Source organism: Phacochoerus africanus, chromosome 6 (assembly GCF_016906955.1).
Source record: "Phacochoerus africanus isolate WHEZ1 chromosome 6, ROS_Pafr_v1, whole genome shotgun sequence".
NCBI lineage: Eukaryota > Metazoa > Chordata > Mammalia > Artiodactyla > Suidae > Phacochoerus > Phacochoerus africanus.
The window spans coordinates 103,532,847-103,559,256 of NC_062549.1; the positions used below are offsets into that span (position 1 = coordinate 103,532,847).

The 26,410-nt window shown below is 50.0% G+C and overlaps 1 protein-coding gene across 2 annotated transcripts; it reads right to left on the reverse strand.

The window, feature by feature from the left end:
• Positions 1-2,615: 2,615 nt before the first annotated feature.
• On the reverse strand, positions 2,616-24,629 carry TENT5C (terminal nucleotidyltransferase 5C). Of its 2 annotated transcripts, none has more exons than XR_007135544.1 (2): positions 6,912-8,190; positions 2,616-5,204 (listed from the first exon to the last, which is right to left on the reverse strand). XR_007135544.1 is itself a non-coding variant. In XM_047784895.1 (2 exons), exon 2 carries the CDS (start codon positions 8,162-8,164, stop codon positions 6,989-6,991), a length of 1,176 nt encoding a protein of 391 aa, XP_047640851.1. In that variant the 5' UTR covers positions 8,165-8,190; positions 24,493-24,629; the 3' UTR covers positions 2,616-6,988. The 2 variants fall into 2 exon arrangements, 1 of the variants encoding a protein (XP_047640851.1); XM_047784895.1 differs by adding an exon at positions 24,493-24,629 and having other exon boundaries at positions 2,616-8,190.
• Positions 24,630-26,410: the final 1,781 nt, after the last annotated feature.

Below are 26,410 nucleotides of genomic sequence, written 5' to 3' on the forward strand. Positions count from 1 at the left end.
GTAACTCCCATGATGAAGAACAGATCGGCCTGCCTGCTCTGAGCCAGGGCAGAATCACCTTCCTGGGCATGACGCTGAGTCTCCCACCGTGGCCCAGCTGCCCTGGCTTTTTGGCGGCACTCACAGAAATCTGCTCAAGGGAGGGATGCTGGTCAAGCAGCTGAGAGACGTGTGGTTCATCTGCCAGGCCAGCACATTCTTCTAGATAGCTTTCACCCCGGGACAGGGCCACAGGCCTACAGTACAGAAGAAAGCACGCTGGGGGCCCAGCTCTGGTGCTGTCACTGGGGGCAGGAAGTCACTTGGGCCTCACCGACTCCCCCTTAGCTTTTGGGAGCTGGGGGGTGGAGTACCAGATGTTCACCGTGGCGCCATCCAGGTCCCTGCCATGACCCACCTTGCCCTCCTCTCGACTCCACCTGCCATAAGGTGCACAAGGAGCCACGGGCCCCTCGAGAGGATGGTGCTCCACCCCACGGTAAGCTCTGTCCTGTGCTTCTCCCGGAAGCTGTCTGATAAGCCCTCTGAGGCCTTGTCAGTGCCTTTGGCATCTCCCAGCAGAAGGTCATCCCAAACTCCAGGTGAGTGACTATCCCACCTGGGTCACTACTTGGACAGTGAAGGAGAAAAAACACCTCCCCACTAATGGAAAGGGTACTCCTGGAATCCTGGGGACAACAGGAGCCCTGCTCCAGGAAGTAGCGCTCAGAGGTGAATCAGGAGTTCTGCTAAAACACCAGGAGGGTAAGTCTGTTGAGGGTATCAGATGGATGGGGAGTTAGGACGAATATGACAGAGTGTGAAGTTTGCAGCCGTTAACTATTGACCTTGTTCAGGAGGTCGAGAGCTTGTGGTCAACAGTGCTTCGGCGTCCGGGAGATAACTCCTCATTCCTGGGAACCCAGCACCACCCCTGCCCACACAAGTTGCTCTGTGTATAAATATCGGTCTGGAGGATGCCTGGACTAAAATGTTTCCTGGCACGAGAATGAGGCATGATAACATATCCAGGTTAATATCCAGGATTCAGCCTCCTAGCTGCTCGTGGCCCACGTCCAAGGCCTCCGGGGCAAAAACACCAAGTTCAATATCTGAGCGGGTTCAGCCTTCACCAGCTGTGTGGGAGGCGGGCTGGGGGAAAATGAAACAAGCAGGTGTTCACAATCTAGGTGAAGAACTGATGCAACCCCACAAGTACAGGAGTAGAAAACAAGCAGGGGACGGCGGTGCCTGGGAAGCTGGGAAGGTACAGCATCTCAGCTGCCCGTTTTTTGAGTTTTCTTTTGTAAGAAAAATTTTGTATCAAAGTATAGTTGATTGACAATGTTCCTTCGATTTCCACTGCACAGCAAAGTGACCCTTTGTTCATACGATCTTCCACCATGTTCTTTCAGAGGCTCGCTGCACGGGACTGCAAAAGGGCTCGCTTAGCAGAGGGAGCCAGGCTGGGGCTGGCTGCGAAAGACTCCTCGCCAGGTGAAGTCTGACACGGGCCCTTGCACAGCAGAGCCTTCAGCAGGTTTGCATGTCTGGGAGGAGCATGGGCAAGTCTGTTTTAGAACGAGCCCTCGGATGAGTCAAGAAAAAAGGAGGGGAGACAAATGACCTGACTCATGAAATAATCCAGATGAGAGGGGAAGGCAACACCAAAAAGGCAGAGTCAAACATTTCCCAAGGAACACGCAGTACAAATGGAGGAAAAGGATCCTGGCATTGGCTCGTAGGCCAAAAAGACTGATGGCTCCTAATTCTTGCCGCCACGGAGAGAGAGGAAAGAAAGTCACTCCAACCCTTGGGAGTAGTCCTAGGTCCAGAAAAAGGCTACCCAGTGAGAGCAGGTGCCTAGAACAAAGGGAGTCAACGAAAGGCTGAAGAGGCCACTGACTCTGATGTTGACAGCAGTGGATGAAGGGAGGGGGGAGGAGGCAACAGAGACGGTGAGGGCTGGGAGTCAGGGCTTCAGAGAAACAAAGGGTCACCAGAAAACCAGAGGAATTAAAGAAATTCAGCCCAGAAGAGAGGCCATGGAAGGGAAAAGGCTTGGGGTGGGGAGCAGTGCAGAGGGGTTGTAGATTGGATCAGATGAATCAGGGAGCGAGCTGGGCACCATGCTAGGTCCACAGTATGTCTTTATATCCTCCAAGCGACCACCCCTCAAGTACCGCTTATCACTTCTGTGCTTCTTTTCAAATGGGAGGAAACCACGGTAACAGCAACGTATAATATAGCTGAGGTTATTTTGGTCCTCCTACAGAAGCAGGTCTGGGGCCAAGGTCAAGCTCAAGAGAACCAAGCCTTTAGCACGAAATCTGACAAGGTGCCAGTGAAGGTGAATTTCAAGACCACACCACCTGATATAGACGACAGTTGAGAGGCAGGGGTTGATAACAAAGCTCGGTTTAAATGAGGCACCTTGGAGAAGACTCTAAATATTAAGTGGATCACCACCCCCAAGGTCACCACCCATCCCTTCCCCCAGAGAACGCACCATCTTTCAGACAAGTATCCAAGGCTGACAATGCTGATAGGCTGCACGGTGGTGAGCGGTTATCTCCTGAAACCTAAAGTTAGTTCATCACTGTGGAGACACCAAGAAATCAGAGGCACCCACGAGGTCTTTTTAAATATATTTTTATTTCTCAAACTCAAAGCTTTATTTCATCAAGTTCTAATACATTTTGCAATGACAAGTGATTTCACCTGCATCACATAAGAAGGTCAGTGACCGTGACACCAAAGAGGAAACCTCACACATCCTAGGCACCCATAAGAAAGATTTCAAAGGCTAAGCAGATATAGAATAACAAAAAAGCTCCCAATTTAGTCTAATTCATATCTTTTCATCTATAGTAATTTGGAAATTAATGGATAAAAACTGAATTTTCCTAAAGCAACTATCTTTTATTCATTAAAAAAAAAAAAAAAGACCAGATGGCTTCGGTTTTAAAACACCCACAGATCTATGTTATTTAATGACTTCCTCTTTAGTGGATGGTCTTCTAACCTTCCTATGCAAACAAACACGGAAATTTGCACCAACTCTCATTAGCCCAGGCAAAACTCCAAGCTTTTTTTTTTCTTTTTCTTTTTCTTTTTTTTTTTTTTGCTTCCACTTAAACTATTTTTTAAGTGATAGGTAAACAGGATTTAGAACTTGAACTCCTAAAAAGGCATTTTTCTTTCCTGATCCTCTCCTTGGAAATCTCCACAAATAATCCTGAAAAGTTGCCAGGTCTCTTTAAACACATCCCCCGCTCCATGCCCTCCCTCGGTCCCCTGAATGGAACTGGCTGAATTAGAGTATGTTCCAAAGTCAGCTGTGACATTCTGGTCTCTGCCAGATTGAAAAATTCGAATCTAACCTTGGCAACTGGAAGTTCCTTCGCCTCACAGAATCCACCCCAAGGGTTCTCCCTAGTGTGGAGCCCAGATACCCCAGGAAGCAATGGCCCCAGGGAGCATCAGGGTCTCTGCTCCCAACTAGATAACTACCATTTATTCTCGAGAAGAGGACGTTTGAGCTTGGAATCTAGCTGCATCCTAAGATGAGGCACCGGTTCCAGAAAGTTAACTACAAAGGAGGTATTCCTAAAGTTAGGAAGTTGCTTTTGAATGGCACCATTTCCCAACGTTAACAAAGTGGTACTCGCTCAAATCCAAATCTCCCGTGGAGGTAAGGGGCTAGTGCTAGCAGGGAGGTTGAAGGACAAGCAGATTCGGGGCTTTAGCAACTTATTAATGCGTCACCACAAAATACAGGTTCACACACAGCTCGCTGTGACTCAAATCCCTTGGGGGGGGGAGGGGGATCGCACTGGGGGAAAAAAAAAAACCTTGAATGCCAAACCACATCTGTTAGCACACATCAGGAACCCAGCATCTTCTTACCTGACCCTCCCCATTGGCCAGGTCCTGCCAGGTGTGAGCCAGGCCACCTCCCACGTGCCATCAGCAGGAGCCCAGATTTGAAGGTGTCAGTGATGTAGATTCGTGTCAGAGTTGAAATTACTGAGTGAGGAATAGTGTCTCACTGCCAAGGTAAGATCTGAAGGGAAGGTAAAGCTCGAGGCCAGGAATTTAGTGTGTCCCCTTCTGCCAAGACAAGGGGGGGAAAGGTACTGCTTGAATCTCACAGCTGCTCAACCTGATGCCAAGAGGCAGGCTGGGGTAATGAGCTGCAGACTTGCAGAAAGCTTCAGAAAACTGCTCAGAGTCCTGAGGCAAATAAGGCTGCTTACGTTTCTATTAGAACTTGCACTTGAACTTTAGTGCCCTTGGCCACTGCCAGGTTTCATATTACTCAACACACAAAGAGGAACCACTGGACTCAGTACAAGTTCAGTGTACCCGGTGCTTGTGTGAGCAGCACGAAAGGCGGGTTTCAGCTAGAATTTCCAGACACCTGAAATTCAAGGTTACCTGGTCTGCTCCGAGGCAGGCAAGAGGCTCACAGAGCTGGGCCAGGGTGGTGTTTAAAAGTGCAGCTTTTTACCCTCTAGAGCCCAGATCTACCGTCCCGCTTCCAGGCGGCTGGGCTGACTGAGAACTTCAGGTCTACCGAGACGGCCACGGTGCAATGGTGGTAAACAACTGGGAGGGGGCGCTGGGAATTTCTAACAACATCTGTGCCTCCCTTCATCCTCAAAGGAAGACTAGTACCAGGTCGGGGGCGGGGAGGGGGGAAACAAGCAGAAAGAACTCCAAGGACAAAGTGGCAATTTAATGCAGTTAATGTGACGCAGTTCTGATCCTATCTTCCTCTGGAGCCTCATTATGCTGATCCTCAAGCCTTCGAGTAGAGGCAACACTGGCTTCTGTGAGCAAGTGCTTATGCTGGCGGCTTCGTCCAATTTCAAAGCTTTGGTGAAACAGCTCTGTCATTTTTGTGCAAACATGTTGCCTTCTGACCACAAGGGCAGCCTTTTTAGGTTACGGATGACCACGTAGTTGGTAAAGTTGGGGTTCACTCTTCATTGCCCTTTTTAACATGGAAGCACCCCAGGACTCCTCGCTGCCACCTCAGTGTAGAACTAGCCTTGACTCAAAGCCAGTGAATTCAAATACAACCATGGCTCCCAGGGAAACAGGAGCTGATTACACTGAGAAGTGGTTTCTGTTCACCTCGCCCACAACGTGGATACCAACTAAGCAAGCCTTGGGTTTCGGTCATGCCCGATCTGCTTTCAAGAGGACCAACACACCACCTTCCAGAAAAAAAAAACAAAAAACAAAAACAAAAAAAACCTGAAAATAGACTCTTTAGAAAAAGGTAAACCACCCCTTTTCTACTACGCCTTAAGGTAACTTCATTGCTTCAAACAAGGAGAAAGCACTCACTCAGGGCTTGGGATGTGTACGGCCACAGGAGAAAGTCAAAATCAGGAGCATGGATTTGATTGGATCACTTGACAAACCAAGAAGGATGGCCACATTAAGTTGCTTTGCCCTTGATACCCCAAAGTGATGCTTTCTAAGAGATCCCACAAAAAGTTTCAAAATACAAAGTCCCTTATCTTAAGCTACTGGGAAAGCAACAATAGCCTAAAACTCTCCCATTTACTAAGCTTGCTTCAGATTAGAGAGATTAACACTGTTTTCCTTCTAAAGTGCCGAGTATAAACAAGTGTAGTCAATCTATCAGAGGAAGGAAGATTCTTCATTCACACAGTTCTTCCCAAGTACACTAGCAGTCATCACCTCGAGGTGCCTCGGCAGCACACAAGGCCCCACTGTGGAAGGAGCAGCCACCTGACACGCGGCACAGGACAGCAGCTGCGACTCTAAAGCAACGTTAAACCAAAGAACTCTGCCTGCAAGAGCGGGCCTCTCCACAGGTCACAGATCCACGGAAATTCCTGCATTCCTCTGCTGCCCAAAATGCCTGGAGAAGGAAACCACTATTGTTGAAAAGTAAAAATACAAACAAAAGCAAACACAATCAGCCAAAAGTACTCCAGAAAAACAGCCAGTCATACTTGGAATGTGACCAAGATGGGTTTCCGATTAAAACATGGGAAGACCCTCACATCAGTTACTGCAAGGACTTTAGACTCACCACAATCCTTAGTCTCGGGAGGAGCAAAACGCAAAAGTGATGAGCTGATGGGGTGGGGGGGGAAGGGTCATTCAAAAAGAATTCCTTACTTACAAGAAAAAAACTGAACATTCATGTTTCCTATTTACAAGCACCCCCCGCCCCGGCCGCCACCACCACGATTTTACTGAACATCATGTTGCACATTTTATTTTGTTTTCAAGTTACATTTCCAGAAAAGGTCTTTTTTTTTTTTTTTTTTTCCTTTGTCAGCGATAATCTCAGTTCCTCGTGATAGCACAGCATTTAAACCATAAACCACTTCCAACCAGATCGCAATGCTCCAGCTTTGGTTGACTGACACGAGGAGTCCTCAGCTCTGCTGACAGAGAATAAACACAAGCAATTGAGTCCCTCGAACAGAAATTCAACCACAAGAGCACCCTCACGTTTGCCATTTTCTGCCTAAGACTCCGACAAGGAAATGGACTAGCCGCACAACTTTCCTAACTGCTGAGAATTCCAAGTGAGGGCCGACGTCGCCCGCCCTGGGCCCCAGAGAGGGGCCCAGCAGCCAAAGACTCCTGACACCTGCCCGCGGGGCAGATCCCGTCTCAGTGACCGCACAGAGCTCGGGCACCCCAGTGCCGATGTCTGGGGCCCGGCATGTGAGTGTCCGTCTTGGAAAGATGTGCACAGGTCATACTTCCTATAGCATTTTCCAAAGTGGCACGGGCATAACGGGTCCCTTTGGGGTTGGCTCATGATACACAGTCGACCCGTTCCAATGGGCACACACACACACACACACACAAAAAAAAAAAAAAAAAAAAAGCAGAATCAGAGCTGAGTTCCCCTTTAAAAGCCAAACACCTACATCTAGAAGGAGGCTCCCCTACCCAAGAGCCCTCGCCCTAGGGGGGCTGCCCCTGTGGAAACCCTCGGGTCTCAAGGTTAGTTACAGGGCAGCCAGGTGGGGTAGGGCTGGCTGTAGGGGAGCGGAGGGTGGGCCACATAGTAGTTGTTGAAGTTGCCGTCGCTGACGTAGGGCGCGGGCTGGTAGTAGCAGGTGACGGTGGTGGCGTTGGGGATGATGTTCTGCTCGGCCAGCACGCGCAGGGCCAGCAGGGAGATGAGGTTCAGGGTCTGCCTGCGCTCGTGGCCCATGAGGCACACGGTGCTCTCGTTGACCACGCGGCGCAGGGTCATGAGGTAGTCGTACTTGCTCCGCTCCTCCTCGGCGAAGTGGTTCTGCAGGTAGGTCTCCAGCTTCCTCTGCTGCTCCAGGATGTCGGGGAAGTCGATGAAGAACCTGGAGCACATGTAGCGCTCCAGGGTCTTGATCTCGTCCTGGTCGGTGGGCCTGAAGTCCCGCACCAGCAGGTTGCTGTACTTGAGCAGCCCCCCGCCCCGGATCTCCTCGGGGTTCTTGGTGGCGATGAGTCTGTTCTGCAGGTGGTCGAAGGCCTCCTCGAAGTCCCCATACACGCTCTCCCCGATCACCGTGGGGTGCAGGTGCTCGGAGATGGGGTGGCTGGAGCAGTCATAGAAAAAGAGCAGGGAATCCAGGATGATCTGGAACGAGTCCACGCTGAACTCGAACTGGCGCCGGATGGAGTCCACAAACTTCAGCTCCACGTTCCTGCCGTTCTTGTTGGACAGGGAGATCAGGCTCCAGCGGTCCGTGTCCGTGCAGACCTTCACCAGCTTCTGGACGTAGGCCTCCTTCAGGGTGACTGGACTGATCTTGAGCTTGCTCACGCCCTCTGGCAGGAAGTTCAGCAGGGAGCACAGAACCACATCCCTGACCAGCTGAAACTCCGCCTCCGTGGGAAGGGCCACGTGAAAGATGAGGTCCAGGTCCTTGCAACCCAACCCGTTGTCTTTGACCAAGACGTGGCCGGCCGCGGAGCCGTTCAGCCGGATGTCCTGCACTTTGATGCCCGCCTCCTCCAGCTGGCTGCGGACAGTCTGGACGATGTCCTTCAGCGTGATCTCCAAGGTGGGGAAGTTGCCTCGCCCGTGGATGGGGACCACCTCGGTCAGGACCTCGTGCAGCCGGCTCACCTGGTCCCAGTTGAGCACGCTGAAGGACACGCAGTCCCTGGCACTGCTGCTCTCCTCTGCCATCTTGGGCGATGGTCTTGCCAGGGACACTGGAAGGGAGGGGGAGAAAGAGAGTTAGGGTTCACTCTACGCGGCCAAGCGGCTCCGGGGACCCGGGGAGGATGCTGGTTTCTTTCTGAACATCTTCCTTCCTGGCCAAGTGGTAAATGGCACCTACCGCTGGGCGCTGCTGTGAGGGGTAAATGAGTTAAACACGTCAAGACCAGGGCCTGCATGGAGTTAAGGACAAAATACACACAAACGTACCCTATACCAAGGCTGACACGTTTGTAATTTTGCTTTCTATTGGGTCTGTTTGTTCGGGTTGCTGGTTTCCTCTGTGTGAGAGTATCGGGTAGGGGGCAGAGTTTGTGTGTGAAGGGACGAAAACTTATCCAACCAAGTAACCTAAACACAGCATCATTCCGTGGAGGGTCTGGAAGTTTTGCTCATTTTCCTCGTTTGCTATGGAAATCACCTCTCCTCGCTGTGGCTCCCTAACTACACCTAGGCTGCAAGGCTCACACAGAACATACCACCCACGAAAGAAGATTCCTTCACTCTGCAAATAGGTGGATTTTCAACTCGAAGCTACAACCGCACCAAGAAGAGGGAGTCCGCCTAGTCCTGCGGGAATCAAGCCCACCACTCTCATCCCCCTCGCTTACAGGAGCCGGCTGCCCTGTAACAAGCACTCCTGTTATCCAGGGCAGGACCAAGGAATCGGCTGAAGGACAACATTCCTGCGTAACAAAGGGTTAGGTCAGCTAAGGAGTGGAACCGCTCTGCCCAGCAAGGAGGCCCCCCCGCACAGGATGTGGGAAACCTGCTGGGGCAGTGTGATCTTTCAGCTATATTTTGAAAAAGAGTCCCTTCAAGCTATTCAAGGAGAACAAAGTTAGCACGCAGTACCAGGAGAAAAGCATGCTTCTCGCACTTCGCCTGCTAGAACCACAGTTACCAAAGCGGTTTTCAGCCAAGCTACGCATTTCAGAAAAATGAAGCCCAGCAGATCGCTGGAAATCCTAAGGTGGAGTAACAAAAACAGATATATTGGGAAGTCAAGTGCCAGCAGGTCCACATGGGTCCCACATGAGCTGGACGGGCATACCAGGTGGAGGTGCCATCCTCAGACTTCGCCACAGAGAGCTGCCGCCACCCCCTTCACTTTTCTGCCTTCCTAGACACACACAATCCATCTCAATGGCCTGCACTTTCACTGTCTGGAAGCTGCTAGTATTGCATGCACATCCAGCATGCAGAGTCCTGGGGTAGAAATGTGCGTTTGCAGTCTGGCATGGGTGCCAAGGATCCTTGCTTCATCTATGGCACTCAGATGGATGGGGTGATTGTCACTCTGTGGTGGGGCCCCATGGACACCCCAGGAGCCGGCCATTTAGAAGGAGGGTAAGAACACAACATCTCAATACAAGGCAGTGTGTGGGCAAAAGAAAATATCACATAAAAGGTAGGGAAAGATGTGTCCCTTGATTGGGATGCAGGAAGGCCACCAAAGAGCTCACTTATGGGGCCGGGACATGAGCCCACAGAGCTGTTGGCTGGGGTTGAGGGGCAGAAGGCAGGATGCAGGCCGTCCAGTCTGGCCATCATGCGCCTCTCCTCAAGCCAGATCTCCTTTAGTATGTAGGTTTGGGGACTGAATTTGCTTGGCTGGCAATGGGAAGGTGGATCACGTGACCAAAGCAGGCTCTGGATGGGCGTGCTTCTGCTTGCCACTGAAGAACACTTGCCAAGGGGAAGATAAAAGTCTCCCTGCAAACCTGTTTGGACAGTGTTAGAAGCCCCAGGCCACCTAGATTATCCTACCAAAGCACTTCCAAGTGGAGGATACCAAGCAAACTTTGTGATGAAATCGTGATGTTCACTGGGGTAGCCTTGGATTTCAGGTCAGATTTGGGACTGCAGAGTTCCCTTTTGAATGTGCCCTATACCCACTTGGATCTTTGGGGCCCCTTTAATGATGTGTGTACAGGGTACTTGTGCCCACTAGGCAAGGCCCTACACAGTTAAGTTCAAATGGTCCCTGAAAGGGATGGCTCCAGCTTTGTTTTGCAACATGGCTCAACTATGATTTGGTGACAGAGATTTCTGTCTGGTATGTTGACATCCCTATAAAAATACAACTTGCTTTACCCAGTGTATCAGCTGTTGGCGTGCTTCCGAGGCTCATGTCTACGATGCAGCCAGAAGTCACAGCCACAGAGGAGCTGCAATCCAATCAGTACTTGGAATAGAAGGAACAATTAATTTTAAGAAAATCTCCGGGAAGAAACTCAATGATGTTGTAGAGGAGAAGAGCTGTTTTGACTCATGCCTTTTTTTTTTTTTTTTTTGCTTGTTTGTCTGTCTTTTTGCCTTTTCTAGGGCCGCTCCTGAAGCAAATGGAGGTTCCCAGGCTAGGGGTCTAATTGGAGCTGTAGCCACCAGCCTATGCCACAGCCACAGCAACATGAGATCCAAGCTGCGTCTGTGACCTACACCACAGCTCACGGCAACGCCAGATCCTTAACCTACTGAGTGAGGCCAGGGATCGAACCTGCAACCTCATGGTTCATTAACCACTGAGCCACGATGGGAACTCCACCTTCCTTTTTTTTTTTTTTTTTTTTTAAGGTTTTGTTAAAAAAGAAAAAAAAAAGAAGACATTGTCTAGAATTAAAGTCAGGACCACTCCCACCTCTAGAATAGTGGTTCTTAGCATTAGAAGCAAGACATCTAAGACCAGGGAGAATCTGATGAAAGCTATCGCTCCTTCTTGGGGTGGGGGGAGGCAAGCAGTACATAGGCCTGAAAATGTTCATGTATTCTAAACTCTCTCAACTTGTAGTAGATTCAAGGTTAGAATCTATTTGAGACTGAAAATCTGTATGGTTTATATGGGAGGAGGGGCAGGAATAGCCAGAAAAGTTACAAAAAATAGGAATGATGTATACTAGCCTGGTGAGAGATATTATGAAACCACAATAATTGAAACAGCATGGTAATGGCACAAAAGGACACAAGGATGAAACGGAAAATTTTAAATCTAATATATAAGGGAATTTGGTATACAATAGAGGAGGCATTCAAAATAGTAAAAGGAGATTTTTGAGACATCTGGATTGTTATCTAGAGTTTAAAAATAAGTGAAGATGGCTCCTTAGACTGTGCCAGTCTAATATCTCGATGAATGAATCAAAGACTTACGTGTAAAAGATGAAACCCTAAAAGAGCACTAGAAAAAAAAATACTTACACACTTACACAGAATAAATAGGTAGTCCTCTCTAAATCACATAAAAGTCACAAAAATGATACATTTGCCTATGTAAAAATTAAAATATCCACATAGTAAAAACACCCTAAAGAAGTGAGAAGACAAAATTAGGAAAATATTTGTAACATTAGACAAAGTATGTCCTTAATGAGTAAGGAACGCCTACAAATCAGAGATACTAGAATCCTAACAAAATAGAAGGGACAAAGGACAGAACAGTGGCTCAGACACACAGCATATTCAACCTTACCGTAAGGGATGGGCAAATTCAGACTTCAATGCATCATCTGTACAGACTGGTAAAGAACAAGAAGTCCCTTCCATGGGTTCTCCCTGAAGAATCATGTGGGACTCTCAATTTTAAGTGGACACACTCTTTGGCACAGCGATTCTACTTCTAGGAAATCTACTTTGAATTTTATCCTAGGACTATATACTTCAAGCACGTACAAGGATACTCAGTGAAGAATTATTTATAAAGATACAGTCATCAGTCAAGAAGGTTAAATGACTTGATGCATGTATACAACAGTATATGAATGCATGCATTGTCCCAAAGAATGGTGGCAGCTCGAACTGTATGCATATGAAATGCTCATCAAGGTTTATTTGCAAAAAATCATGTGTGAAACAGCGTGTATAAAAGCATAAGTCTATGCTTATACAGTGAAAAAAATCCTCTGGAAGAATTCACAGGTAGTTCAGGCTACACCAAGTACCACTTCTAGGCTGGGCGACGGATACAAGGAAAACTTATTTTATCTCTTTTGAAGATACATGCGTTAGTTGAAAAAAATGAAACTCTTATGAGCCCGGTTCAAAAATCTTTCCCTTAGGAGCCTTCTAATCTGCTACCTTGGGTAAATCCTTCAATTCCTTTCCTCCTCGCCCTCCCCTCAAGCCCCATATTCATCCAAAATCAAGTGCACTTAGAACTTCCCCTCCAAGCCTTAAAAGCTCATCTCTAGAGGGTTGGGCAAGGGAGGAGGGACAGTTTTTCTCTAGAATGGCTTCTAAGCAATTTCCTACTCATACAGTGTTTAAAAGAAGAAGTCCATTGTTTATAAGTTAAAAAAATTTTTTTGAAACAATGGCTAAGCCATCTCATCTATGCCATTCTGTCTTTAGTATCCAGAAATGTCTTCTGCAGTTTTACAAGAATTGCTATTCCTCATTTCAGACCTGTTACAACAGCTATCCTTATGATACTGTTGACGACTGGCTACAGTTGCAAAAACCTTAATAAATGCAAGAAATGCTTTTTCAGGAGCCTAAGATGCCTATGGTTGGCATCTTCCATGTCAACAATGTTAGCATATATAAATAATGGAGTTAGAAGTCTTAGGGGAAAAAAAAAGTGGTCTATATAAAAGCACAGTGTGGGACATAACAGATGCCGAGTGCATGGCATAGTTTTAAATTCTCCCAATTTACCATGATTTAGATATGGAGGAGCTCCTGAAGCTATTAAAGGCTCACATTTAGGTTGAGTTCATATTTGGTGTTGAGCTCATTAGAAGAGCCCCAAATAAGTTACCTTACTGATGCCTGCTAGAAAGGAATTCTTTGTTTCCCCTCAATCCCAAGGGTTTCAAATATCAAATGTACATTTAAAAGTTACTTAGACAAACATGGCATTACTAGAATAAATCCAAGCCATAGGCCCGTAGTGCTTAGATAACACATCAGAGCTTGGTGTAACAGCTTTAGTTTTAATTAACCACTTGAGATCGACATTGATATAATCCCCACAGAAAAGAATCATGTCAAACATACAGTGTCAACTCATGAAAGGTCTTGGTTAAAGGCAAATTCTAATTAGCAGAATGAATGAAATAGTAGCTAGGAAAAAAAATTAATTTGAAGTCTGGTAAATTCAAACCAAAGTGCTTACATCAAACACTTTTATTGTCTGAGAAACAGATTCACTGTATTTTGCACCACTGGGAATGGTGGGAACCCTGATTTCTCACTGATTGGAAAATCCAGGCACCTTTTCACAAGTGGGGATGCCTAAGTGCCTCCTCCGTTTAAGCTATTTCATCTTCTAAAAAGTTTGACTTGAGCTGAATGACTCTCTTAGATAGCCTTAAATCCCCTTTTATCATCTGGCTACAGCAGAAGGGTAAAACAACACATGAGTGGAAAACAAGTTTGCAGAGACGGCAGCCAAAGATGAGAGGGAAAGACCCCCTGAGCCCAAAGATGAAACTAAGCCTCTGAGGTCAAGACGACACCTGACTTTCCTTCATTCCCCACTGCCTGGGACACTCAAGGCAGGGTGATGTGAAAACCTGTTTGAGCTCATTTTGAGAAGGAAAACAAAGCTAAATCTAGTCCCTCTCCCCAGCTTATCTAGATCCCAGAAACGAGAGTGACAGGCCACGAAAGCACAAGGGGACTGCAGGTGGGCATCAGCACAGGCGGGTGGACAGGTTGGAGGCGGACGCCAAGGGCATGTGCAACCCTCCCAGGCCTTCTGGTCGAGGGCTTAGGTCAAGTCAACACTGATTCCTCTTTGTGCCCGGCATTTGATGTGGACGCTGCCTAAAAAGTCCTCAGCATGCTCCAAGTTAAGACATTATATAGTTAAGCCTAGGTCTGGGACATTTCACATGAAAGCTCCAGAAGGTTTTGTGGAAATGCTGCTGCGATGGGAGATGGGGTACTCTTGGCCGCACAGCTGTCCATCCAGACAACTGAACAGCCCCCTCTTCCCCAACCCTACCGTGGGCTCTAGAACACAAAAGAAACTCAGGCACGTTTCAGCGTTCCTCTGATGACAACACACCCTCTCACTGTTAACCGCATGCTACCCCAATGGCCCGGATCTTCCTGGCAACCCTCTCCAGCTCGGGGTCAGAGACCCAGCCATGGGCAGCGGACCAAGCCTGCAACAGACCCCAAGGAGGGGGGTATGTGCAACGATGCCCTCTGCTGTCGGTGGCTCCTGGCTGAGGGGGGACCCCTGCACCCAAGGCTGTCGTCTTCCACGCAGACTCTTCTCTGGGCATAACCCAGGACACTTTAAGCAAAAAGAAAGTACTTCACTGCATGTAAAGGCCTAGAGAGTTTAAGCAGAAGCGAAAGCAGATGGCAACGCACGTCCTAACAGCCTGTCCACTGCTCCCTCATCTAGCGGAGTGAATGGAAACCACAGCGCTGGGCCTGCTTCTTGTTTTCCTGCAAGTGAGGACGGAGAGGGGAGCACACAGGCCCGTGGAAGAGTGTTCAGTACAAGCCCCTGGCGTCTGTTCCCGGTTAACCCTCGCTGCGCCCTGAGGAAGCCACGCCTGCATCTTACAGGAAGAATAAGGATGGCAAAGGCGGAGCGAATGGACCCCAGACACCCCACTCAGGAGCTAATGTGCTGACTCCTGGAACGGGCGACAGCTTCCACCAAGGTCCAGTTCTGCCTCTGGTGGGCAGGAGGTGGGGAGCGGGCAGGAAGCACACACTACGAACCCACACATCCGCAGGGAAGACCAGTTCTCGCTGCTACCAAAGTGATCTCTTCTAAAACGGAAACTCTACTGATCTTAGACCAAAAAAAAAAAGGAGGTCCCGGCTAACAACATAACTGTGACACATGACCTTCCTTATCCCCTCCTTACCCCGGAAGGCAGCAAACGTCCGTCCACCACCCTTTCCCGCCTGCTTGAGCGAGACTCCAGGTGAGCGAGAGACATGAGTCAGAGATCCGCGGCTTAAAGGTACCTCTCAGAGAGGCTCCAGAAAAGATAACTCGCCGGCCCCGCTGTGGGAAATGGTAGCTCTCAGTGGGGGCGCAGGCACATCAGCTGTTTCCTAACCAACATTTTGCTAAGCCTCACTTCCGTTTCCCACTGGGTTAATTTTACTACTTGAGGAGCTCAGGCTGGTACTGACAGGTGCAGAGCCTTCCAGGGGCTCTTCACGTAGAAACAGCCACAGCCAGGGGACCCCAAATGTGACTAGATGTTTGGCCAGGTGCCCTAATATGAGCCACCAAACTATTTGACAAGGTCCCAAACAGGCAGAGAAACAGCCCTGCAAGGGTTTCAGCTGGATCAACTCCTCTGACTCCTTCAACAATCCTCTGAGAGAGAGTGTGTTATCCCCACTTTACAGGTGGGGGGAGCTGGAGAACAAAGAGGTACATGCATCAGTAACTGTCCAAGGACGCGCTGCTGGCTGGCAAGTGGCAGAAATGGGATTTAGGAACCTCCCCGGGGGGTGGCAGCATTGGTGGCTGTGCTGGGGTGGGGGCAGGGCTCTGAAGGGAAGCTGGTTGCTCGGGTAGTTGTAGGAAGGAGGGGGCAAGAAGAAGAAAAGGGGAGCAAGATATGAAGGTTTGTTTTAAGATGGTGGGAAAGAAGTTGGCTGGACGTGCAAAGGCCCCCGGCAGGACGTATGGCCAGACGGCAAGTGCCGAAAGCAAGGCCGAAGCATTTAGAACGAAAGAATCTAACAAGTGTCAGGACAGAAACTCCCTCAAAACTGTCATGGAGTTGGGGGTGGCTCCCCAGCCTGATGGGGCCACCCCAGTGGAATGTAATTAAGCAGAGACAGGCTGACGGTCTTGGAAATGTTTGTTATCCAGGAACAAGGGCTGAGAGATGACAGCCCAGCATCTTCCCTTCTAAGGGAGCTCCCAGGCGCTGGCCAGCCTGGGAGGCAGCGGTGGTTTCAGAACAAGCAAGTTGGAGGGAGAGAGAAGCCAGGAGTGGAAGGAACTGGGACAGACAGCCTGCTGGACAAGCATTAACAGGACAAAGTAATGGCCCAGGAGGGAGCTTTTAGGAATGGGCTGATCCTGATCTGGCTCTGCAGCTCAGGCTCGTGCCCAGCTCATGGAATAAAGGAACGGCTGCTGGGATTTGCTCCGGAGGCTGGAAGATCAGGATTGCACATCTGCTGACAAAGCACCAGAATGGGACACTCCCTACAGATGAGAGGGCAACTTTACTGGATCCAAGAAACAGACAACCCAGCCGGAGCTGCAGAGAGAGGGTAAGTAAATTGGCAAAAGGTGACCAGGACCCCAAGGGCTGGCACAGGAAGGAGAGCTGAAACAGACTGACAGATGCGTGCACATGGAACCTAAGACCAGACACCTGCCCCTTTTCCCACCTGCACACGGTCTGACCCTTGAGAGTCTTTCATCCTCAAGAAAGAGCCAGGCGCTTGGAATGACCATGGACTTGATGTAAGCTGCAGACAGTAAGTGGGTAGAAAGGAGAAACACCAGGATCAACAGGGATTCAGCCTTCTGTGAAGAAAGCCTCCCTTACTCCTTGAAATCCTTGGGAGGTGAAGGCCAAAGTTATCAAAGACCAGGGGGCAGCCTGAGGAAGCCTTTTGTCTGCCAGCCCCTCGGGAGGGCCCCGGGCCCACCACCTGCCAGGGGGCCACATTGTGGAGTCTCTTCCCCTGCCCCCAAATACATGACAAAGTCACAGAGAGCTGAGAAGCACACCTGTCTTTCATGCACATGGAATGCAAGTTGAGAAGAGATGGCCCAAAGCCACAGAACCAGATAAAATAATGCCTTGTTTATTAAAAGGACAGTAAGATGTATTCTTGGTTAACTTTTTCCAAGAAGTTATGTTCACAGCTGCCCACAAGCACCCACAAGCACACTCTACCTCAGTTCAAGGAGACAAGTGCCCCACGCCCCAAAGCTGTGCCCAGAGAAGACGGCCGTCTGGCTGCGATGCAAGCCCTACAGGTGGTCTTTTCTCACTGGGCTCCAGCACATTTGGCCAGAGGCCTCAATCTATTTTCTCAGGGTTATCAGCATCCTTCCAGCCATTCAGCACTGATGTTTACTAGACTCGAAAAATTTGGTTTGATTCCCACGGCAACTGGGATGCTGCCTGAGCTGAACGCAAAGTGTCCCAGAAGGAAGCAGAAGCAGCTACAGGGGTTCGTGCCCCTTCGCTCTGCCCCCAGCTTTCCCAGGGGGAGGCCCCTCACGAGGCCTCACTCCCCACCAGTGCCAACACAGTCTTTGTGGTTATCAACAACCGGGCCCTGTCCACAGACACCCATCCTGAGCCGACTCCACAGAAAGCTCTCTTCTGTCTTTCAAAATAGGACACTTAAGCAAGTGTGGTTGGCGAGATAAAGCTGGAAGGACTCATGCTGTGGCTGCAAAACAGCATGAGACAGAATCAAAACACGGGCCCAGATGTTATAACAGGGACACCGCAGAAGTTCAAGTGCTTAAAGGAATACCCCAAATTGCTGCAAATATAAATACTAACAAGGTCAGAACATAGATATCTTTGCATGGGCGCGAGGCAGAGAAGCCTTGATTTTTTCCCAAGGTGTCAGCATGATCAAGTGCTACATACACAACTTGAAATGGAAATAATCCTTGTTGCTTCTGGCTACCTCCCTCCCTCTTTCTAAATCAAAACTATTACAGGTCTGAACTCATTTAGAGATCCCCAGGACAGCCCTATACTTTCAGAGATGGACCAGGCTGAGAAAAAGAGGACGATTCCTAGGAGACTTTACCGTGAAGATGAACGAGTTTACATACATAGGGTTGAAGCGCTGACAGCTCCAGGTTTTATCAAGGGTTGTGTCCACAGGCTACTTTGCCATCTGAACCTCCAGTTTAGAGCTTTGAACACTTGTCCAAAATGAGGATCTCGGTCAGCTAAAAGCTGTCTCATCACCAGCCTCGTCACCAGCAGCATCCCAGGGCGTTACCAGGAAAGGGATAAGGAACTCTTAGTCGGTCAAATGCAGCACGTCTCCTTCTCTGGACACAGACACACCCCCATCCCTGCTACCTAAGCATTTCAGTGAGGATGCTAATTATGCACAGGTCCATCCCAGTTCTAGTTTCACATAGATCCTTCCCGGCAGAGTTAACTTTTGCATAACAGGTACCCGACCTCCAGGGACTTAGCAATGGTCTCTGTGACAACATCATAAACACTGCCAAGAACAGAAATTCGAGTAGAAGGGCAGGCGGTGGCGGCGGCGGTGGAGGTGGTGGCAGCGGTGCAGGAGTGGGATTAAAGTCAAGGAGCGAGACCATGGGATAGCAGCTATTTCTGCACCAGCTGCAGGCGAGGTGGCCAAACCGCCTTGTCTTTGGTGTCCCTCCCCGTGTGAGCCATACAGGCCACATGCATGGCTCACTGGGGTGATTAATTAGCATTTACCAAGTCCTGGGCTGTTGTTATTAGACATCTCCTAGGCACTTTTTACTTGAAAGTTATTTCCTCTTGCATTTTCAAATGTTAGTTGTTGATGGATTTAAATTGTTGATGAATTGTGGGAGTCACGGTCCCCTGCCAGTCTCAGAAGATTTTATCTGCTATTCTTTAAAATTCTATCACTTTATGATTATTCTCTAAGAAATTACAGAAAAACAACTGAACGAGCACAGGACCAGGACTCAAACATCCTGTGTTTTAGGGTCAGGGCTGACTCACACGGTGAATGATTATCAGTAAGTGTGGCCACAGTGACTGAGCCTCCTTTGCTTGTTGTAGGTATGTGAGAGCCTACCACGTTCCCAGCACTGTTTGAGCAGCTCACGCTCCATCAGAGGGCAAGGGGCCGAGAGCTAGGTGCTAGATCACACTCTTCCTCCAAAACGCTGCATTAACCCTTGCCTCCCATGCAAGGAGAATCAGGATTTGAGAGTGAAACATTTTTGTGGATGGTCTAGACCTGTGCCACGAACCTAAATTATACACTGGATTTCAAGGACTCCGTATAAGGGGAGGAAAAAAAAAAAACCCTCACTAATATTTTTATATTTATTACAAATTAACATGATAATATTTGACATGATGGGTTACATAAAATTATTTTCACCTGTTTATTTTTACCTTTTAATGTGCTTACCAGAAACTTAATTTTGACTCATATTTCATCTGATGATGAAGCTGAAGGCAGAACCTGAAGAGGCGGAGATGCTGCCAGGACCAGAACCCGGGTGTCCTGACAACTAAAGGGGCCTCAGAGGCAGGGAGGGACTAGGTGTAAGGCCACAAAGGGCCTGGGCACAGGAGACAGCAGCAGTGCCACTGTATTCCACCCAGCGACCCCAGGCCAGCACCTGGACACATAGCAGGTGACCAATTAGTGCCCACAGCAGCTCAGGTCAGACCTCTGCCCAAGACTGGCCAAGCCCCCCTCAGCATCAGCCGGGACCGTGGTCCTGGTGCCCTCCTCTTCAACCATCACAAGCACAGGTCAGGGAGAAACAGGGTGTGTTTGGGGAGGGGGGCAAACTGCCAGGGGAGGTGGATTACCCCTCCTCCTGGCCTAGTAAGGGCTCGGGAGGTGACAGGGGCTTATGGCAACACAAGCAGGGGGAGGCAGTTCAGGATTCATGGGTGATTTTCTTCTCAAATGGTGTTTACAGGGAGCAAATAGACAGACATGCACCTTTGGGTGCTCATCCAATTTAAGATAAGATTTGAAAAAACCGGCAAGTCAGGTACAAGGTAAAACTACAAAGCAGCACTGATGAGGAGGGTGTGGGATAAACGGATCCCTGGATGGGGTGAGATCAGAAGCCCCTGAGAAAGGGCCAAAGCTGGATTAAAATAAATTTGGTGAGGAAAGAAGAACATTAACTTTTGAAAATCTGAGTATATATTCCAGGGGCAAAGTAGGGCAGCTAGGAAGAGAGGTCAAGAAAGGTACAGATCCCCCAAAGGTGCCCCTCTTCTAGGGGGATGGCCACTTCTTCTGAGTTCTTTTATTATTATTATTAATATTATTATTTTGCTTTTTAGGACCGCACTCGTGGTATACGGAGGTTCCCAGGCTAGAGGCTGAATCGGAGCTGCAGCAGCCAGCCTGCACCACAGCCACAGCAACGCCAGATCTGAGCCACATCTGCAACCTACACCACAGCTCACGGCAACGCCGGATCGTTAACCCACTGAGCAAGGGCAGGGATGGAATCCGCAACCTCATGGTTCCTAGTCGGATTCGTTAACCACTGCGCCACGACGGGAACTCCCCCGTGAGTTCTTAAGGTATTTGCGGGGCCAGGATGGAGAGCTGGCAGGGAGAGGCGGCAGGCCATGGCTCTCATGGAGCTGCTGTCTGCAGCTGGAAACCAGGGCAGTGATGGCAGTGGGAAACAAAAAGTGACAAAGACAGAGACTCAGCAGAACTAGCATGGAGTGAGTTTGGGGAGAGAAAGGCTGAGTGAGCTGTGTGAGGTGGTGCTGGGTGGATGGGCAGGCAGGGAAGAGCCTGGAGGCAACAGGCCTGGAGCTGGGCCTGAGGACTTTCAGCTGTTGGCCAATTAGTCATCACCCCTTGCCTCCAAACCTACTCGACACACCTCCCTTTTAAAGAAGGCCCAGAAGCCACCCAGCACTGGGGCTCAGGGCTTCTGATCTAAAAATGTGTTCTGGCCCCTCGGCCCCCGGGACGCCATCTCCCACCCTGAGAGGACTGGCAGCAGGACGCCAGCGGAGCACCGGGTCCAGTTACCAGGAGCACCTCTGCGTGCCAGGCCCCGCTCTGGGCACTGGGCATTCAGCCATGAGCACAGACCCCTGACTCCCTGGGGCTCATGTACCCGTGGCTGCCCCAAACTGGCGAAAACCAAGGGCCTCGAGGACGTTCTGAGGCCAACCCAGCTTCTCTCGCACCCAGAGCATTCCCACTGGCCTTTTCACACGCCCTTCCTTCCCTGGGCCGCCTCAGCACCTGGCACCGGCTGCGGCCCAGCAAGCACTTAACCACTTACGGACTCGGTCGCTGTTATCCAAGAAGTAAACACTCTACACAGTTGGGTGACCGAGACTCCAAAAAGGCTCTGAGACTAAAAAACATCCTCCACGAGAGTTGCTTAACATCAGCAATTATTTCTTGACATTCGTTTTGTTTCCTATTGTTCCAAGAGGTTCTGCAAACAGTTCTAGAACAGGCTACGGGGCTCAGCTGAACAAAATCTATTAATTCTAAACAATTCATAAGGCTTTCTTACATGCTGAATTATATGAAGATGCTTCCTCTAAGCCATTTATATTCCAAATAGCAGCTTCCTTATTCATGCATGTAGTGAAAGGACGAAAAAAAAAAAAAAAAAGGTTTTGAGACCAGAAGTTCCGGAAGCCTCACAAGAGATCAGCACTACTGCCATAACCAAGCGGCTTTACACACACGACCGATTTTTTAAACACAGAGGTATCTGCCTCATCATCATACCACTTAAACTTATGCCAATTTATTGAACTTGCTACCGTCAAAACATCAAGAGAGAATATTTTTCTATATTGCCTTGTTTACCTCAGTGACCACACAAAAAAGCAATGGACCTTATCTAACCGGAATAATGTTTCATCCCAAGCAACACCTCAGACTCCGCATTGCTTCCCCTTAAACCCCGCCCCGCTCCCCCCAACAACAACAACAGACACAGTCCAGAGTCTGGTGTGGGACTGAGAAACCCAAACACAGCCTCCCAAGTTTAACTGAACTCATGAAACTAGTCCTGAGCATCCACAGGACGAGACTCTCTAGGTAACACAAATAAGGTTTACCACATCCGTTCAGAGCTCTTGGCTTGTCATTCTTTAGTGCCTGACCCCATGCACACGACATATCAAAGATGAAAATGAAAACGGGGTATTTATTTGCTTAAGCAGTTGAAAAAAATAATGTCCTTTTCCAACTTTGTATTCAATGTGCCCAGTTTCTGGCACTGGGAGAAGAAGGATGCTCCAGCGTGCTCTGGGTTATCTTTACTTCCAGGCAGTTCCCTGGACTCTCGGAAGTGTGAGGATTTCTCTGTTCTCGGATGGGCAGCGGGTGCACAATCTGGCCTGGCCTTGACCACTGGGGGATGCAGGCTCGGTAGAGATGGGGCGGGGGGAGCTTCTGCGACTCAGGAGGGGATTGGGTGGCTCCTCCTACTCACAGGAGAGCTGAGGACATTTAACAGACAGAGCCACGGGTGCTCAACTAAATCACATTCATTCTGACAAACAGGCCAAGGGCCAAATCCTTTCCCTCAAAGTCACCCCAACTTAATCTCCGGGTACAAGGTAGGAATCGTGGAAGAAACAACCTAAAGAATGCTGCTGTTTGCTCTCTGTACACACACAAGCTTAGGAAATTAGGGAACCTTGTTGAGGCTAACCATTTTAGAGGCCTCCTGACAGAGAAAAAGGGTTGTTTTTTTTTTAACGTTGATGTTAAAATTACCCGCAGCTACCTGAATGATTATATACAATATACCAGACCCTGCTTTCTGAAAACTCCTTATTGAGAATAAATGTACTCGAAAGATGAGGGTACAACTTAAGACCAAGGTTCCAGTTATCTCAAGTAAAAGCTTGACTCCAAAGATACCAAGCTTTCCATCTTTGCAAACAAGAACGTCAAACCCCTGCTGGTCCAGCTTTGAGCTTCCCTGAAAGGGAAGAGAAACGTCAGCGTTTTCTAGTCCCCACCACCCTCTTTGAGGGCAGGGCCTCAGGGTCGCCTGTGTGGGTCTCACTCCCTTAATACCTCTGGAGGTTTAAGACAGCACGATTCTTGGTAAGCGCTCCTACTGCCCTGACCGCTGCCTGGCTCGCTGCCTGGCTTGCTTCCCTGCCAAGCTACTCACGTTGAAAGGCTAGTGTAGCCAACAATGGCCACTCACATCCCCCCTGCAAGGCAGCTGGGCCAAGCCCAGGAGTCTACTGCAGGAGGATTTAATAATCTTAACTTTATTTCCTGAGGATTTAATAATCTTAACTTTATTTCCCAACTCACCTCCTAACTATCCTGAATACCAACTGTCACCATACAAATTGGCTAGTCTTTATAAACGCTGGATGTTTAAAAGTGCAGTTGAAGCACTCCACGGTTTGCATATTCTAACTCCAGAAGCAAGCAACAAACGTTAAAAAAGCAGCAGGTCCCTATTTGAGACAACGATTTAGGCAGCCCTGCAGAAGCCTCCCTCTGGACAAAAAAAAAGGGGGGGGGGGTTGCAAGGAGACTGAACAGATCCTCCCCACAGGGTCCTGCCCTAACAATCGGTTCTAGTGCTCCTGGATGAACCGGAGTTCTCCAGAGAAACTCGCCAGGCACTTTCCCGGAAGTCGTCTCTTGCTTCGAGGTAGCGCCGATTTGTTTTCTCTTGGGCAGGCGTTCCGCTTTTAGGTGCACAGGCTGCTACCCTGCACTCGTCAGGTTCGTCACCCTCCTCTGGCTCCCTCCCACCTTCGCGATCTGGACTGTGACACCTCTCTGGACAGCCGTGCCTCTAAGCCGCCCGCGGCTCCGCTAGCCCAGTCAACGGACGGCCGTGGCTTTCTGCGTACAGGCTAACCAAGTTTCATTCCTAAAAGGGGAGGAACCAGGTCGCAGACGCCCTCTTCCCGAGAGAAGCAAAGCCCACGCGTCACTCGCTTGGATCACTTTGCTGCTCTCGGCGTCCCCAGTCTAGTGCGAGTGCAGGAGAAGTTAGAGATCTCCGCCCTCTCCCTCAAACCCTGGCGCTGGCACCCAGCAGGGGAAGGGTCCCACCCCTGTCCTCCCCTTCCCGGACTGATACAGCCCCCGACCGCTGCTGTCTCCAACTGCACCTTCCAGAGCCGCCGCATTCGAATTTGCGCTCGGCCGGCCGGCCAAAGTGTGCGCACCCGCGGGAGCGCCCGGGCGAGCCCGAGAGACCGCAAGCAAGGGAGGAGCGGTGCGGCCGCCGTCGGACCCGGAGAAGGAGCTGAAGGCCCCGTCACATACACTTCAGCTGCTCGGCAGGCTCCGGGCCAGCCCGGAGCCCGCGGGACGCGCGGGGCAGGAACTCGCCGAAGTTTGCCAGGCCCGGTCGAAGTCTCTCGAAAGTTGTAGCTCCCTGTCGGAGCGTCTCGCCTGGCCCTCGGGGGCGGACAGGATAACGGGGGTGTCGTCGCGGGAGCTGAGGGGGAAGAGGGCACAGGGGCCCGGCACCTGTCCGCACCTCACCTCGGGGCCGTCGCGTCCCCTCCGGGCTAGGCGAAGACTTAGGCTCCTCTCGGCTGGAGCGGACCCCCCGAGAGCAGGGCGCGCGGCATTCTGGGACCGCGCATCCTCGCACCTTTAAAGGAGGGGGTTGGTGGACTCACCTGGGCGGCGGCGGCGGAGGAGACCACAGAGGCAGGTCCTTGGCGTGGGCAGCCCCCCAGCAGGAGCGGCGCGGTCACTACAGCCCCCAAGCAGCGGTACCGAGTGAGCCGTCCTGCCGCCGCCCCCTCCGTTTTTATATGGCCTGACCACGCCCCCGTCCGCCGCCACCACCCCCACCCCCGCCCCTTAGCCTGCCCTCCCGGGGGAGCGAGGGGCGGGGCGGGGCGGAGCCGGCACCCACCAAATCCTTCCGCCGGGGCGCTGACGGCGAGGGCAGGGCGAAAGGTGCCCTCTGATTGGCTCCTCGGGTGAATGGTTGCCGAGAGACGAGTAAATCTTCGGCGGCGGGAAGGGGCCGGGGTGCCAAAGGAGATAGCATTGCGCAGGCGCAATAGAGAGGGGCTGCGTTGACAACCCCCCCCCCCTTAACTTCGGAGTTACTCGGACTCCCTTTCGACTTTCCACTACCTTCTCTTTTGCTGGTGGTAGCGCATAACTTATCACCCAACTGCCCCGCGCCCAAGTTTTTTTCCAGCTCTATTCCGCTCCCTCGCGGGTCTGTTTTTTTTACTTCTCTGGGAATTTTAGCTTTAGTTCCCTCTCCGGTAGTGGGGAGTGAAGCCCCCACGCCTACCCCGGACTCGAGTTTTTCTTTTTCTTTCTTTCTTTCTTTTTTGTTTTTGCCATTTCTAGGGCCGCTCCTGCGGCATATGGAGGTTCCCAGGCTAGGGGTCCAATCGGAGCTGTAGCCCGCCGGCCTACGCCAGAGCCACAGCAATGCAGGATCCGAGCCGCGTCTGCAACCTACACCACAGCTCACGGAAACGCCGGATCGTTAACCCACTGAGCAAGGGCAGGGACCGAACCCGCAACCTCATGGTTCCTAGTCGGATTCGCCAACCACTGGGCCACGACGGGAACTCCCCGGACTCGAGTTTTGAAGTCGGGGAGAACACTTGTTTTCTGAGCCAGACGAGCCTTCCTGATCCCCCAAGCAAATTGGCTGGAGGTCATTGGGGAAAGGGCCAGCACAGTTGGTTCTCTGGAGCGGTTACCACCTGTGTGCAGTTAGTGGGACTAAGGGCCTGGAGGAATCCATCGTCAAGCCTGCAAACTGCGGCAGCTTCAGCCGTACTCGTACTCGTACTCGGAATGTCACAGGGCTCAGTCGTGTCTGTTACATAACATGCAGGCGGGGTTTGGACGCTGTCCCGTCACTCCGTAGCAAGTGGTTTCGAGTCCAGGTTCTAAATTCAGATTAACCTGGATTGGGATCTCTATTCACCACCTAACTATCTGTAAGGCCTTGGGCAAGCAACTTAACCAACCCTCCATAAATCTCCATTTCCTCACCTGTACGGAGGGACTAAAATCGGAACAGCTTTGTAGCGTTATATAAGTATCAAATAAGAAAATGGAAAGTTTGATATGAGAGGGGAGGGGGTGGTCCCCTGCAACATTAATGAGATAGGGTATCAGTATGAATGCTTTTAGGGAAAGCTACAGTGATTCTGTTGTTGGACATCAAGTCAAGATAGATGACCTAATTTTTTTTGTTGTTGTTTTCCTTTTTTGTTTTTGTGGTACAAATTCGGTAAAGTGCTTATGTGTACAGAACGATGAATTTCTCAATATGTGTACCCCTATGTAACTACCACCCAGCTTCCTCTTGCCCCTTCCCGTTCAGTGTGCCACAAAAGGTTTGCGCTTGGTATGGATGAATTCATAATATGTGCACTTCTGTGTCTAGCTTCTTTCACTCAACAGTGTGTCTATGAAATTCATCCGTGTCACTGCATGTAACAATGGTTCATTCTTTTACATTGTCATGTATTATCTCATTATGTAAATATTCAGTAATTTATGTACTCATTCCACAGGTGGATGTTTGATTTTTCCTTGTTTTTGCCTGTTGTG

Coding starts and splice junctions, on each gene's coding strand:
- TENT5C (XM_047784895.1), bottom strand. CDS start 8,164: ATGGCAGAGGAGAGCAGCAGTGCCAGGGACTGCGTGTCCTTCAGCGTG.